Source organism: Alexandromys fortis, unplaced genomic scaffold (assembly GCF_014885135.2).
Source record: "Alexandromys fortis isolate MF-2015 unplaced genomic scaffold, M_Fortis_MF-2015_v1.1 scaffold_25, whole genome shotgun sequence".
NCBI lineage: Eukaryota > Metazoa > Chordata > Mammalia > Rodentia > Cricetidae > Alexandromys > Alexandromys fortis.
The window spans coordinates 11,548,400-11,562,530 of NW_026067904.1; the positions used below are offsets into that span (position 1 = coordinate 11,548,400).

The following is a 14,131-nucleotide window of genomic DNA, read 5'->3' on the forward strand; positions in this document are numbered from 1 at the left end:
TGTTTTAAAAAACATTTTAATGAAGAAATAATTTCATTCCAAAATATAGACACACAATTAAATAGTTTAATCACTTCAAAATATAACATGTCCCCAGGAGGTTCCAACACACACACACACACATACACGCACGCACACACACATACACACACAAAACAATACTCAACAGCAATATCAACAAAACAACATATTATAGTAGTTTTGTTACAATCCCAATGAATATTGTATACTCTTTAGTGTTTCTGAATTGGTTATTTCAAATGGGGTCAAATTACAGTAGTCACAATTAAAAATGTCTTATGTTGATTAGCTTCAAGATGCAATGAATGCTTCTGATTTTTCTTTCCTTTTTTTTTGGTTCAAAGTAAAAATGCCCTGTCTTCTAAGGACACAGTGGAGTTCTTTGCTTGTGGGTCCTTGTGTGGAATCGAACCAAAGTGAACGCAGCAACCAAAGGTTGCCATATTTACAAGATCTATCTACACTTAACAGCCAAGAACTAATAATGGTGGACGAAGATGGTCAAAATAAGAGCAGACACCAGTGCTAACTTATATCGCAACAGTTTGGCTCATGCATATAAGAAAATACATAGTATATATCACACAAAGGCCACAATCTTAATGCAATTCAGTTCACATTACTACTTACAAATGAACCTTCCCTGCCTTATTCTAGATCATACGGTAATCCATCTTCGTAATCTCCCACACGGCTCCCTCTGACCAACCAAACTTACCCCAACTTCCATCCCGACAAACCACAACCAATTCCTGAATCCTATACAGTAGATTTCACCCGCCTCCTGACCACAGTGTTGTGGGGGAGGCTTGGCGGTGTTAGACCAGTGCTCATTCATAGGCTCTGATGGACATGGGTGTGCAATTCATTGTGGGATAAGAAAGAACAACCCCTGTGAGATATAGTTGAGTAGAACAGACAGGGTAGACGAAACCTGCTGGGTTTGCAATTAGAACAGGCCCCAAAAGTAAATTTGGAGAGCCAAGGAAAGGAATCCACCGACAATCACAAAACCCCAAAACAACACACGCCATTTTGTCTCGGTTACAGGATAGGGGTGCTTGAATCTGGTCTCAGTGCTGACGTGGAGCTAAGAGAAAGAAAAGGCGGCTGGTTAGTGAGAAATTGCTCACTGGTAGTGGTTTCCAGAGAGTTCCTGTAATGGCTTTGAACGACGGAGTCTAGATCATGGGATGGAGCTGCTTAGCAATGGGAGCCATGACAAGAGGGAAGGTTGTCAGGAGAATGGTTCCAACCTTAGACACACACCAGAGACAACATGGGTCAGCTTAGTCCAGTTAGTGGCTGAGGGCCGCAGGCAGGCTCTGAGATCTGATGTCGAGCTGACAAAAATGCAGGTATCTGGGATGTAGTGGTTTTCAGTACTGAGTATGAGGCACCAATGGCCACCTGCACCATCTAGAGAGGTGTGATTTCACAGAGGATGGGCAGGGGAAGAGATGAACGTTAAGACACACCAACAAAACCCGCAAAAAAACAAAACAAAATAAAACAAAACAAAAAAATCCACCTGTGCAAAGACATCAGAGAACTGTGCAGTTGTGAAACTTTGGTGCTAGCCTGTGCTCAGGGAATTTTGCGAGGCGGGTTTTCTTGAGAGAAATAGACAACACCCAGGGACAGCACGGGGTCCTCTACTGATGCCAACCAATCTCTCAGCTATCCTCAAGGCAAACAATTTTGTTTCAAAGGGCAGACAAGGAGAAGGCTTCTGACCAAATGCAGAGGCAAGAGCATCCAACAGCAATCTGCAGACAGTCGGGCCAGGAAGTGAGTCATCAGCCGCTCAGTATGGACTAGGTGTACGAGGTGGGAGGAGGCTTTTGCCAGCCCAGTGAGCAAAATTAAATCTGAGGTCCGCTTACAGCATTTCTTATTTATTCTGAACACTTTGCCCCCTCCTTCAAGCCAGGGTCTCATGTATCCCAGGCTGGCCTTAAATTCACTATGTAGCTGAGGATGACCTCAAAATCTTGATCTTCCTGCCTTCATCTCCTGAGTGCTGGGGTCACAGGCATGTATCATCATGCCAGGTTTACACAGCTCTGGAAGTTTGAACCCAGGGCTTTGTGTATGCTAGGCAAGCATTTGACCAACTGAGTTACCACCTAGCCTGGATAAGGCTTTTTCCAGCCTTTGCTGTAGAGCTCTATTCGAGACCAGTGCTTACTATCTTATAGCCTACTTCAGAATTGTTAGGAGGACTGATTAACACATGTTTCAGATTCAGTGGGTCTGGGCTGGAGTCTAGGTAACTGCATTGCTAAGACTTTTGGGTGACATAAAGAACATTGCTGGTCTGAGGGACACACTCTGAGAATCACTGTTCTGCGGTGATGTTCCCTTCTTTCTTTTAGAAGGAAAACCCAGAAATTCCAGAGAGGCTGCTAGCTTAAGACAGCTAGCAGGTGTCTGGCTTCTCCTTTTCCTTATACACGAGATCTTGGGATAACCAACGACTTTTCCATTTTCCCCAGAATCTCTACAAGAGGCCCTTTCGAGGTCTCTCTACTGAGGGGCCTCGTGAAGGACCATCCGCAGGCTCTTATCCTCTTGCCTTTGACTGTTCTTTCGCACGCCAGCTTCACACTGAGTGTGAAATCCCAATCCCACACGGAAGGGCCTGTCTCCTTTCGCAGGACCACACAACGCCGCATGCAGAACAACAGGCGGTCAGGTAAGGCAATCGACATTCAGAAAGAAAAGCGGGTGAAGTCTGCAAGCGCACTTTAAGCCCATACGTTTAAAGCTGAAGGCCTCGGAACTAGCCGATGAGGGGACTTGTCAATGAGCGGTGTGGGGTAAGACATGCTTCCAAAGGGTACACTGTGGAGAGCGAGACCTGGGGGAGTGCAGAGAACGGGAGTCCGTGGGGGTCTTATGGCACGTGTGGTTTATAAACAGCTTTAGTAACGAGTATTCCAAAACAAGTTCACAGTTTTTAGGAAGATCTGTGCTGATTTTAAAAACTAGATTCTATATCATTTGAATGTTTTTTTTTCTCTCTCTCTTTTTAATATGATATCTATTTGGAAAAGTATTTACATTAAATTCTATGGCTGACTCATTAGAGTATCTTGAAGGAAAATAACCCGAAGTTGGAAATAAGCCCTCAAGAACCCATTATTCCTGGTGGTAGGTTTAAGTCATTTTTTCAGAGGGATTTGGAGACCCGCGCAGGCCAAGGACCCTTCTTGGCTTCTGGGTTCTGAGTCTGGGCAGTCAGAAACCAAATCCTATTGTAGGCTGTTGTTTCTTCCCCTTCAGTTGCTGTGGGGGGAAGTGTGAAGTATATAATAAGACGGGTCTTTGCTAAAAATCTCAAAAAATCCAGAAATGAAACTTCTAGCTACAAACAGTATTAATATTGTCACTGTAAACTGAACGGGTTCAATATTGTGTGCGAAGGTTGAAAACGCTCGTCAATACTACTGTCCGGTGTAACAGCAGCAGGCTCTCAGCTGCCGGGTGTTTGCTCTGAACCAGGGATGAACCGTGTTACAGGAGATGGAGTTGATAAATTGTCTAGGAACAGAAGTCTTGTCCCCCCACCCCCCTCTAAAACACACACCTATGAACTACAAATCTTGGAACGGAAAGCTAGCTGCACTACAGGCATCGGAACACATCTTTAGGGGAGGGGGTTGCTGGAGGTGCTGGATGTGGTGGCTCCTCTCTCCCAGCGAGCGAGGGTGAGGCTGCTGCCACGCGGCTGTCTTCCTCCTCTCTGCAGGCGCAGCTCTCTCCGTCACCGGATGTCATGTTACTCTCATCATCTGTCTGACTATAGCTTGCCTGGGAATAAGGAGTGTGTAATTTTTTTTAAACAGGTGAAAACTGTTTCTAAATTAGGGCTAAGTAGCTTAGAGTCCCCCACCTTGCCCTTACATACACAGGCCCGCACACACACACACACACACACACACACACACACACACACACACTGTTATTTTCTTCCTATGAAAATCAGGGACCAATGTCTTGGACACTGTGTGTCTTCTGAAAGATATGTTGCGGAGTTCTCTTAATTGAGCTTCCTCTTAAGGGATCCCTGGGGTACTCCTGAGGCTCATGAAGCGTTCAAGGCACCCAATGGCTTACAACAGGCCCATAGTCTGCCTTGAACACAGGAAGAGTCTTCCTGCTCCTTAGGTTCCATGTTCTGCCCTTATTCATGAAGGACTCTGTCTTGGCGACTGGTTGACTGATGCCAAGACAATGAACTTGGTTCAGGACCCTTGCGTAAGAGAGGCGTGTGCTTTGGGATCATTTTGGTATTGCTGTATAGTCAGAAAGTCCAAACAAAAACATACTAATCATACAGGTCATTCTTAAATTGCAACTGTATCGACCCCATTGTGAACATCATAGTAGGTTAAAAGGAGCTAAACGTGAAATGTCGCTATTTTTTGTGCATTCTGCCCAACTGGCTGATTTAGCCACAGGCTGGTTTGTGTGTAGGCTCCTTCAGAATGCCATCTAATCAGAATATCTCGGGTAAATGACAGAGGGCACACCTGTTTTACTTCTCACTACTAGATTTCCAAGAAAGTAAAAAAGTTGGCTTTTAGGTAAAAAATAGAACCTGATCTAAGTTTTTTTTTTTTTTTTTTTTTTTTTTTTTTTTTTTTTTTTTCCCGAGACAGGGTTTCTCTGTAGTTTTGGAGCCTGTCCTAAAACCAGCTGTTGTAGACCAGGCTGGCCTTGAACTTACAGAGACCCACCTATCTCTGTCTCCTGAGTGCTGCTGGGATTAAATGTGTGAACCACCACCACCTGGCTTACCTGATCTAATTTTTATGTGGGTTTATAGTAAGGCCATTTTATTACCTTAAAACAATGAATGTTTTTTTTTTCTAAGAACAAGATAGATAATACACAGAACAAAAACAAATAAATTGTTGGAGTTAAGAGAAAGAAAATGCTATTAAGGAACAACCTTTTCTTCTGGGACTAGATGTGCTATAACCAGAGTGAATATTTTCAGAAACAGCTCCTGGGACCCTTGTCTGCTGTATTCACTGTGAATTGGGAGAGGGTGTGAACGCAAGGGAGGGCAAACAGTGTAGCTGTAAGGGTTCTTCTTTCAGCTCAGGTCTGCCCATTCGTGCCATCTTACTGATTTGATGTGAACCTGGGGATGCAGCTAGGATGCTTGTAGTATTTGACCTGGTGTGTATCCATTACTACTTGAAATGCTGATGAAGGAATATGTTCATTCCTAAAATTAGCAACAACTAGGGTTGGCAGGGTGTCTTATCGGCTATCTTGTAGACTCATTTGATTCCGCAATTGAGAAGGATTATGTAACTACACTATACACAAGTCCTTTGGCCAGGCCAGCCTGACTGCTGGAGGAAGTGCACTAACTTAGGTTGTGAAGAGGGAGCACCAAATGGTCATTAACTAGAACTAGAGAAGCCATCTAGGCTTAAGGGACAGCGGGTCCCACCATCATTGCAGGAAGCTGAGTCCTGGGCTTGTTTATAAAAGTTGAAATAACAAAGTTGTTCTGAGTCCCGTGGCCCCGCTCCACGTCTGTAGGTACTTGTGGGAGCTGGAGCATGTGGAGGTATGCATACATGTGCATGTCCACAGCTAGTTATGCTGTGGCAAGTTCTTTAAAACTGTATCCCACATGTCCACCTCCTGTATAATATCCTGATGGACAGAGGAAAGTGAAACTCATAAAGGATTAATAGTTTCTTTAAATTATGCTAAGTTTTGGTGAGATTCATATTTCAAAATGGTTCTAATAAAATGCAGAACTTGAGACTTGGATCACGACACTCAAGTGATTTTGACGGTCAAGTACCAACCAGTATTTCAATGACAGAGAAAAAAGATGACTTGAGATTTTGGCCCATTACGAGGCAAATCTTTAGAGTGGCACGAAATAACCTAAATGACATCTTGAGTTAACTTTTATCACGCTGAAATCCCCAGTGGATTTGAACTAGTCATCCTCAAAACACAAGGCTGCAGGATTTTCCCCCTTTGGTTGTGTTGTCCCTGGTTACAGTGTGCACATATGTTTTATGGGGACTTAAGGAGTTGACTGACATCCAGAGGTGCTGAAGTAGCTTGGATGCCATTAGTGATGTGGCCACAGAGACTCTGGTGCACCTCAGGAGCCATGGAAGTTTCTGTGACAACTGCCCTAAACAAAGAGTAAAATGTCAACTCCAGGGACGTCTGGGGGATTTACACAGGACTGGAATGAGCTCTGCACTTGAGTTGCCACTTTGAGGGCAGCAGGGAGGGTTCACACTACATCACACGGAGAGAGCGAACTCAGGCTAAGAGTCATCACAGCTCAGCCTACAGTGTCCATGCTTCCTCCCAAACAGCAGGTACTTACTTGAGAGGAGAGTGAGAAAGGGATATTGCATTCAACCTTGCAAGCTGACCTGTGGGTGACAAAGGACACAAACAAGAAAGGTGACATGTCAAGTCAGTGAGGCAGTCAAGCTGGTGAATTATTTGGCTGGAAGCCATGCACAGAGACACACAGAGAGGGAGAGAGTCCGGAGAACAACAGAGGCATTCTGTCTAGCCTGTCACCTTCAGCTTACACAGCCTTTGAAGAGAACCACTCCACCACACTCCAGGATACGCATTGAGGGAGAGCACGTGGGCCCCTCCCCTGCTCTTTTCCTTGAGATCATCAAGCACCGAAAGGCAAAGAGAGAGAGAGGAACCAGGGATTTACTGGGCATGGCAGAACTTCAGATAGATCTTGCTCATAGAACCCCTTTACTTTGCTCATGTAACATTAACTAATAATTCATTAAGAACCTATTATTTGTTATAGACTGGATAAAAGTCACCTAAAAATGTAACAAGTACAGTTACTCTTGTCACCAATCCCCAGAAACTGAAGATAACCTTGAAGAACAGGGCCTGGCAGGCAACTCCAACAGGCCAAATTGTACTTTGATGATCTAGCCACATCTCTCTGCTCCATGTGCCAACCCATGTGAGATGCATACAGGATACCATCCCTTAGGCTTCCCAGAGACTCCCAGCCATCTCCGTACAAGGCTAGCTTCTCTCTAGGGCTTAGCCTCAGAAGGCACCAAGAATGCAGACTCACCACGGTTTTGTAACTGGGTGAACGTATTAGTAGGTGGCACAGGAGCATGGCTCTGCACACTAATTATTATTATTGTTCTTTTTGAAATGGCTGTTTTCACTGTTTCTCAAAGGCAGGAGCTAGGATGAACACGTTAAGCAGTACTACGTTCAGTGAACTTGCCGTCCTCTTGGGAACCAACCGTTCAAGGCTCACTCTATACATAACACAGAAGCCAGACCCAGGTGACGCTTACTGAGTCTCTGGCCTTCACTGACAGAGTGAGAAAGGGCCATGGTGACTCAAGACTGTGGAAAAGGCTTGTGGGGCCATTAGACAATAGGTCTGATGAGCCTGGGGCTAGCTGGTCTCTACCAGAAAAACATCCCTGAGTCCTCCAGGGTCCAACTCTACACCCAAGGAGAAGCAGGCAGTGGAGTATCCCTGAGGGACAAACCATTACTGTTGGCGAGAGTAAGTAATGATATTATTCTTAGTGGCATGAGCTATGCTCTGTGAGTTCCCAGATGGGTTAGTACACTTCAGCCTCTTTCGGTAACTACCTGTCTGCACCTTGCTGAATGGGGGCTTGCAGGTCTCTCATTGCTTCTCAGTAGGTTTTGTCACCTTTGCACTTATGTTTGATGTGATGCAGGCAACAAGGAAGTCAGAGACAATTCAGGGGGAGGAAGTGGATTGGCGTTTATTCATCTTTCTTGTGCCATGTGTTCTTTATATAATTATCACTATTTTCAGCTTTTTATTTGATATGTGGGCTTCTACTTTTACATATGTTTGCATGTGTGTGTATGCATGTGCATATGCTTGCTGGTCCATGTATTGGTACAAGCATATGGAAGCCCAAGGTTGATGTTGGGGGTCTTCCTCTGTTGCCCTCTGCCTTATTCATTGAGGTCTTCTAACTGAACTCAGGACTCACCGATTTGACTAATCTGGTTAGCCTGCTGGCTCCAGGGAGCCCCTGCTTTTACCTTCTGATTGTTGGGATTATAGGCTGGGCTGCCATGCTTACCAGATTCTGGAAACCCAAACTCTATCCTTCACACTTGCTCTGCAAGTGCTTTATCCATGGAACCATTTTCCCAGGTCCCTACATTTTAACTTAGGAGAAAAAAAAACTTCCAACAATCCTAATGTGTTTGTATTGGTTGCCACTATCAGTCTGCCAACATCACAAAGGCTCTTTTCACGGTCCACACCAGAACCTGGAAGAATAGACAGCTACGAGACATTTAACACATCACTGTATGGGATGCATGGACTGAGGAATACTATCAGAATATTCTGGAAAAGTAGCGAAGAAACAGGGAGGAAGGCCTGCATTGTCAGGGAGGGGGAAGGACCCAGTTGTGGAGGACTGTGGAGGGGCAGGGATGCTGCTGCCCCCTGTACCTGGAAGGCTTCGTCCTGCAGCTTCTGTTTCAGGTACTCCTCCATCTGCAGCTCAGTCTCCAGCTGCCGCACAGACTCGTTCTCGTAGTTCTCATCCTCGGGTTGTACGTAAGAATCCCCATCTTCCGGCACGCTGGGAAAACACAAGAGGTGTTTGGGAGGAGTCTTAACAGGAAAGAGTGGGTGGAATTCCTGCGTCCTTTTTCACTTTCTTCCTTCATGTATTTTTCCTGAGCCCCCCCAAATTCACTTTCATGTCTTCTTTGACTCAAAGGAAAACGAAAAACAAAACAACAGTAATAACAACAGCAAAAAAGTCTGAAGCTTGGAGAAATATGTGATTAAACTATCTTCAATTTAATCAAATTCAGTGAGGAAGTCATTGGCCGTTTATGTTTTTATAGGGTATACGGGAACAATAGCCCATAAAACGTCCTATAGTGTTATAGTCTTAAACAAGGCAAATTTGTCTTTAGAGGTAATGTCTAGGTTCCCAACACGAGATTTTTTTTCTGAAAGGCAAGTGAGCCCTCTAGTGAAATAATGTTTAAGGAAATGTGTGCATGATTTAACTCTCTTTGTGTTGTACCACATGCTTAAACACCACACACACACACACACACACACACACACACTCGAGCATGTGCACACACATATAAGCACACTTCATGCTACAATAAGCCTTATAATACCAGTAACCTGATACCAGGATATTGCACCCATAGCTCTTGAACTTACAAATTTTTATTAGGCCCGGAGCTGAAAAATCCATTTTCATTGTTTACTTCTATAACAAGATAAGCAAATAAGATTGACCCCATCTAGTAATAGGAACGGGCAGACAAAGCCTATTCCTCCCATGTGTAAAGGATTTACAGGGCTGAGCACAGGTTTACAATCTAAATCAAACTATACTCTTGGAGCTAAAACAGTACTTTTTTTTTTTTTTAATGCTGACAGCAAAACACCCTCCAAAGTTAAAAGATGATTTAAAGAGAGGTTTTGGGGATGGGCATTAAATGCCATTGCCCATGCTTATCTGTGAGACATACTATGTTTGGAGGTTTAGGGTCAATCTGAAACAGTCGGTGAGACTTCTATGAATTCTTCATTTTCAGCTACCAGATCATTTACTGGAAGCTGGTGCTGGTCCCTGGCAACCAAGGGAGAGCAAGCAGGTCAGAAGTGGGGAGGCCTTTCATAGTCCTGAGTTTTAGGACTGGGGCAAGGATGCGTTAGATAGCTACTACAAAATGCACGATCATAAAAAGATACATATTTTTATATTTACTAGAAACAAAGCTGTCACAGTGTTAATTCACCGCTTTGAATAATATATCAAGCAGTTGTCGATTTTATAGGCAAGGACAAGAAAACACCCTGAAAATAGAACCAGTCACACTGCCATTTGCAATGACGTTGTAGCGATTTGTTCTGCTCCCCCAGGCTGCTGTTTCACAGCTGGCTTTCAAGACAGGTCTCTTTATAACTCTGTAACTTCTGGCCTTTACTCGTTACTTAGGACGAGAGCCAGGACACAGGGACTTCTGCTTAGTTTCATCACAGGGTCTGTAGAGCAGCCCGTTTATTCTGTAGACTAGCTAGAAGTACTTCTCACAATAAGCCTTATCCTTGCCATGATTTTAGTGCTTTGGCTCTTGCTCACATTTATCAGAATTCTAGCCCCTAACACCCCACTTCCTTTTCTTCCTTCTTCTTACTTTGTTCCTTTCCCCTCTGGGCTCTTCAGCTAGGTCCCTAATTTGCCCTTCTATCTGAGTTTTGGTTTCCTTTGTTGATGGAGGGACATGGCAAGCCTAGCGGGATTGTCACTGATGCTGCTGGCTCTGGTCAATAACATAGACCTAATCAGCCAGCTCTCCCTAGGGTGTTTGGTTAGGAGTCACACATTTTTAGAAACTGTTAGGAATGTTAATTCTTAGTCTCTAGCACAAGCAGTCTTTATTTATTTATTTTTATTTTTCTATGAGTGAGCAAAACTGTCTGGAATAGGCTGTTTGGTCCTCTGAATGACAGCCAACAGACCCTTCTCTTACTGGCTGTCTTAAGTGGGAAGCTACCAGCTAAGCAACACCATCTTTGGCAAATGGCCGAACTGCAATTCTGGAAGTCTGGCTGTTTTGAACTCTGCAGGAACACCACTCCAGCAGCCAAGGATTACTGCAACCACAGGGGCTGCAAGAGTCACAATTCCTGCTTAGAGTCCTTGCTCCAGTCACACATACTCTAGGCAACTCCCAGTGGCTTTGGAAGACTCCATTCTGTGAACTCTATAACACTAAATAACTCTGCTCAACTGACAACAGTGTTGGCTTGGGATGGAAACGGGGCAACCTGTCCCGTGACTCAGGAAAAACTCAGTGCAATTTGAGGCTCATGATTGGCTCAGAAGGTTTGAGAGAAATATATTTATGCACGCATGTATGTGTGTGTGTGTGTGTAGTCTTTCCTGGTATGGCCATCTGGAGGACATCTCTCTTGGTCATTATCCCAATATATGTTTCCCCTGAATGGTCTTGTCCCTACTTATGGTTCTGTCATAGGTAGGATGGCTGTGTTGGCTGCATAAAGAACCCAGCCCTGCAATGGTACCAATACTAAGCAGGTGCCTAAGAGATGGAGAAAGTCACTAGGAGCTGAGGCTCTGGAGGAGCTCCAGAAAATGGCCAAGGGCAGAAGGCTGTGCAAAACTAAGGTAGAATGATGGTGGAAGCACCGAGAAGACGAGAGACAGGGAAGAAGCTGGGAGTATGGAAGATGAGAATCTATGAAGAGCCTATGGCAGGAGTCACCACTAGGAGGACTATAGCTCCAGAGAGCTGTCATGGGTCAACATTTGAGGGTTCTGGCTTCAAGCCCAGGAAGCATCACCATAGCCCCTGAGCACTGCTAGGTAAGACCAGAGCCACAAGCCTCTGAATCTGAAAGTGCAGTGTAGTGCCTTTAGTTCTCAAGGCTTTGAGCCACCAGCTTTGGAATTTGTAAGACAAGCCCCGAGCCTCTGGAACTCAGGCCATGGGTGCTTAGGCAGTTGCCCCTTGCCCATCCATGACTTCTGTTCATAGAGAGGTCTGTGATAACAGCCTCTGTAAACGGTTTCTGCAGGACTCTCTTATGCATTTTTAATGAGCCAATCAAACTGGGTTCCTTTATAAAGAGATTCCATGTGTTTAATGACGTCTATCGGATGCCATTCTAGCCTCACCACTCTTCCAAAGTGGCATATGTGCCCTGGGAGAATGCTTTTGTCTTATTGACTACAAGTGACTTGAGACTTAGGGTTTTGCTTCCAATTTTACCATGATACAAACGTGGTATGCATTTACCAGAGACCACACTTCAGTTTTGAATTATTATTGTCCCCAAACAAGCAATATGTGTATGACACTGTTTTGTGATTTGGCATCATGGATAAATTGCAGCGCTGTGTCAGTCACAGGGGTCAGAGGGCTCATGCTTGATTGACACCCTAGAGTGCGCTTGTCCACAGCATACTATGGCTTAGTTGTATTAGGAAAGTTTTTGACTTCCAGGAAGTTTATTGGAGTATGTCTTCAACAGAATTTGAGGGCCACCCATGTCCAGTGTGTCAAGAGAATCAGGCTTTCATTAAGCACTCATTACTGATATTCTCTGTAAATCGGTCAGAAGGAAGAGCCCCTAATACCAAACTTAAATGCAGCACTTTTCTGCCTTTTCTGGCAGAACGGGGAACTGCACCCCTTCCGGTTTTGCTTTATTTATTTATTTATTTATTTATTTATTTATTTATTTTAACTTTTAGAGGTCGCCTACAAATTGCTCTACAACTGAGAAAATGCCGCCAAGAACAAGATACTCACATGTCGCCGTGCATGGTACTTGCAGCTCCGCCGTGGATGTACCCGGGTTTTCGGGCGTGGATTTGGGCTAGAAAAGCCTTTTCAGATGTTGGTGATGGAACCAGACCTTCGAACTGTGTTTTTGCAAATTCAGAATCCACAGTACTGTCTGTTTCACTCGCCACCTCTAGTGGGCAGTGGAAGACACAGAGAGTCACCCCTTAGGAAGCTTTGACCCAGAAATAAAGGCCCGGGCTCCCCAGGAAGCTTAGGGCCTAGAAACAATTTCCCAGGTTCCACATGCAGTAAAGTCAGGGTATCAGACACCAGCCTTTTTTCCCCTCTAAAATGAGAGTTGGTACTGAAATGAATTAACTATAAAATAGTTTTGCATACAGCATTTTCTTTCTTTATTCAGGGCTGGAGAGGTAATTCGGTGGTTAAAAGCGCTTTCTGCTGTTGTAGAAGACCGAGTCCCATTCCCAGCACCTATGTCGGGAGGCTCACAATCACCCACAGCCGAAGCTACTGGGAATCAGAAACCCTCAGCTTTCACACAGACAAAGCACCTGCACAGGCCCACATATCCACACGCACATGTGCAGACACATACACGCGCGCACACACATTTAAAAATTCCTTTAAAATGTTAAAATCTCATTTTGTATTTGACTATGATCAGGTTTCTAGGAGGGACCCCGAGCATAAGGACCTTTCCAGAACAAACCCACAAGGGACAGGAGACCAAAACGCACCTGAATTCAGCTCTTTCACCAGCGAGGACATAGTGTTAGTGATGGAATCTGCGGCTACCAGCAAGTCATTCCTTAAATTCCGTCTTGAACCTTCAATAAAGAGGCAACAATTTAAAAATGATACAGCCTTTCCTTCCCCACCAGCTCTATGTTGCTCATCTGTCAGATCCTCTGAAGACCTATAGCAACAACAGGAGCTTTGGTTTGTTCCCTGAATGGGGGGTGGGGTGGGGGGGGTGGGAGTAAACTGGCCCTGAGGTAAAAGACCCGGAGAATGACGAGGTTTGTAGATTCGTTATTTCCACTGGGAGGTTTTGAAAACGAAAGGGATCAGCATCGATAAGACATGGTGACCTGGCACAAGCTTTGGTCCTCGCCATGAATCAGAAGGCATGGGTACCCTATTGAGCACAACCCACATTGCCAGGAGAATTGTAGTTTTCAAACATCTCTTGTGGTCCCAGCTTTTACCTGGCACCTTCCCTCTGAGCACACTGGTGCCCGCCCTCTGAGCACACTGGTGCCCGCCCTCTGCCAGCACAGGCTCTGTCCCCTACTGGGGCTTCTGGAGATCTCTGGTCCAGGACTGATACCTTTTGAGACTGGGACACCGTATACAGAGTGCTCCCAGAGAGGGGTAAAGGGTTGAGGATTTTTGCTACTGCTCTTAAGATACTGGAGATACTGGGCAGAGGAATGCCTGGTACCTTAAGCTGGCCTTTTACTGCTGGAAGGTAATCCATAGTAGAAAAGATTATTCTTACATATCAGGCTGGTAAGGGTTAAATGGGTATTTTTAGGGTGGAATGGGAGTGGGTAAGGTGAAGATCGAGCCAAGCATTAATTACCACAATAACTTTGGAAGAAAGGGTTCAAGATTCCAAATTTGCCACTTACAAAAAAGTTACATAGCATGAGTGTCTTACGGGCTAGGGGGTGCACGTAAGTGACAAACCATTGTCATTTCTCACAAAGTACCATTAAATGAATAAAGCAGTAAATAT

At 44.7% G+C, this 14,131-nt stretch overlaps 1 protein-coding gene across 9 annotated transcripts in view; it reads right to left on the minus strand.

Annotated features, from left to right (window-relative positions):
- Nucleotides 1-14,131, minus strand: part of Dtna (dystrobrevin alpha) — a 354,169-nt gene continuing 340,038 nt past the window's right edge. For 6 of the 9 annotated variants that reach the window (XM_050135015.1, XM_050135013.1, XM_050135014.1 and 3 more), the window contains 4 exons: nucleotides 13,128-13,217; nucleotides 12,394-12,559; nucleotides 8,531-8,663; nucleotides 1-1,111 (listed from right to left, as the gene is read on the minus strand). In XM_050135015.1, coding sequence (XP_049990972.1) covers nucleotides 971-1,111; nucleotides 8,531-8,663; nucleotides 12,394-12,559; nucleotides 13,128-13,217 — 530 coding nt within the window. In that variant the 3' untranslated portion in view covers nucleotides 1-970. Of the gene's footprint in view, nucleotides 3,838-6,403; nucleotides 6,453-8,530; nucleotides 8,664-12,393; nucleotides 12,560-13,127; nucleotides 13,218-14,131 lie in introns of all 9 variants that reach the window. The other 3 variants (XM_050135020.1, XM_050135018.1, XM_050135019.1) reach the window with 2 other exon arrangements.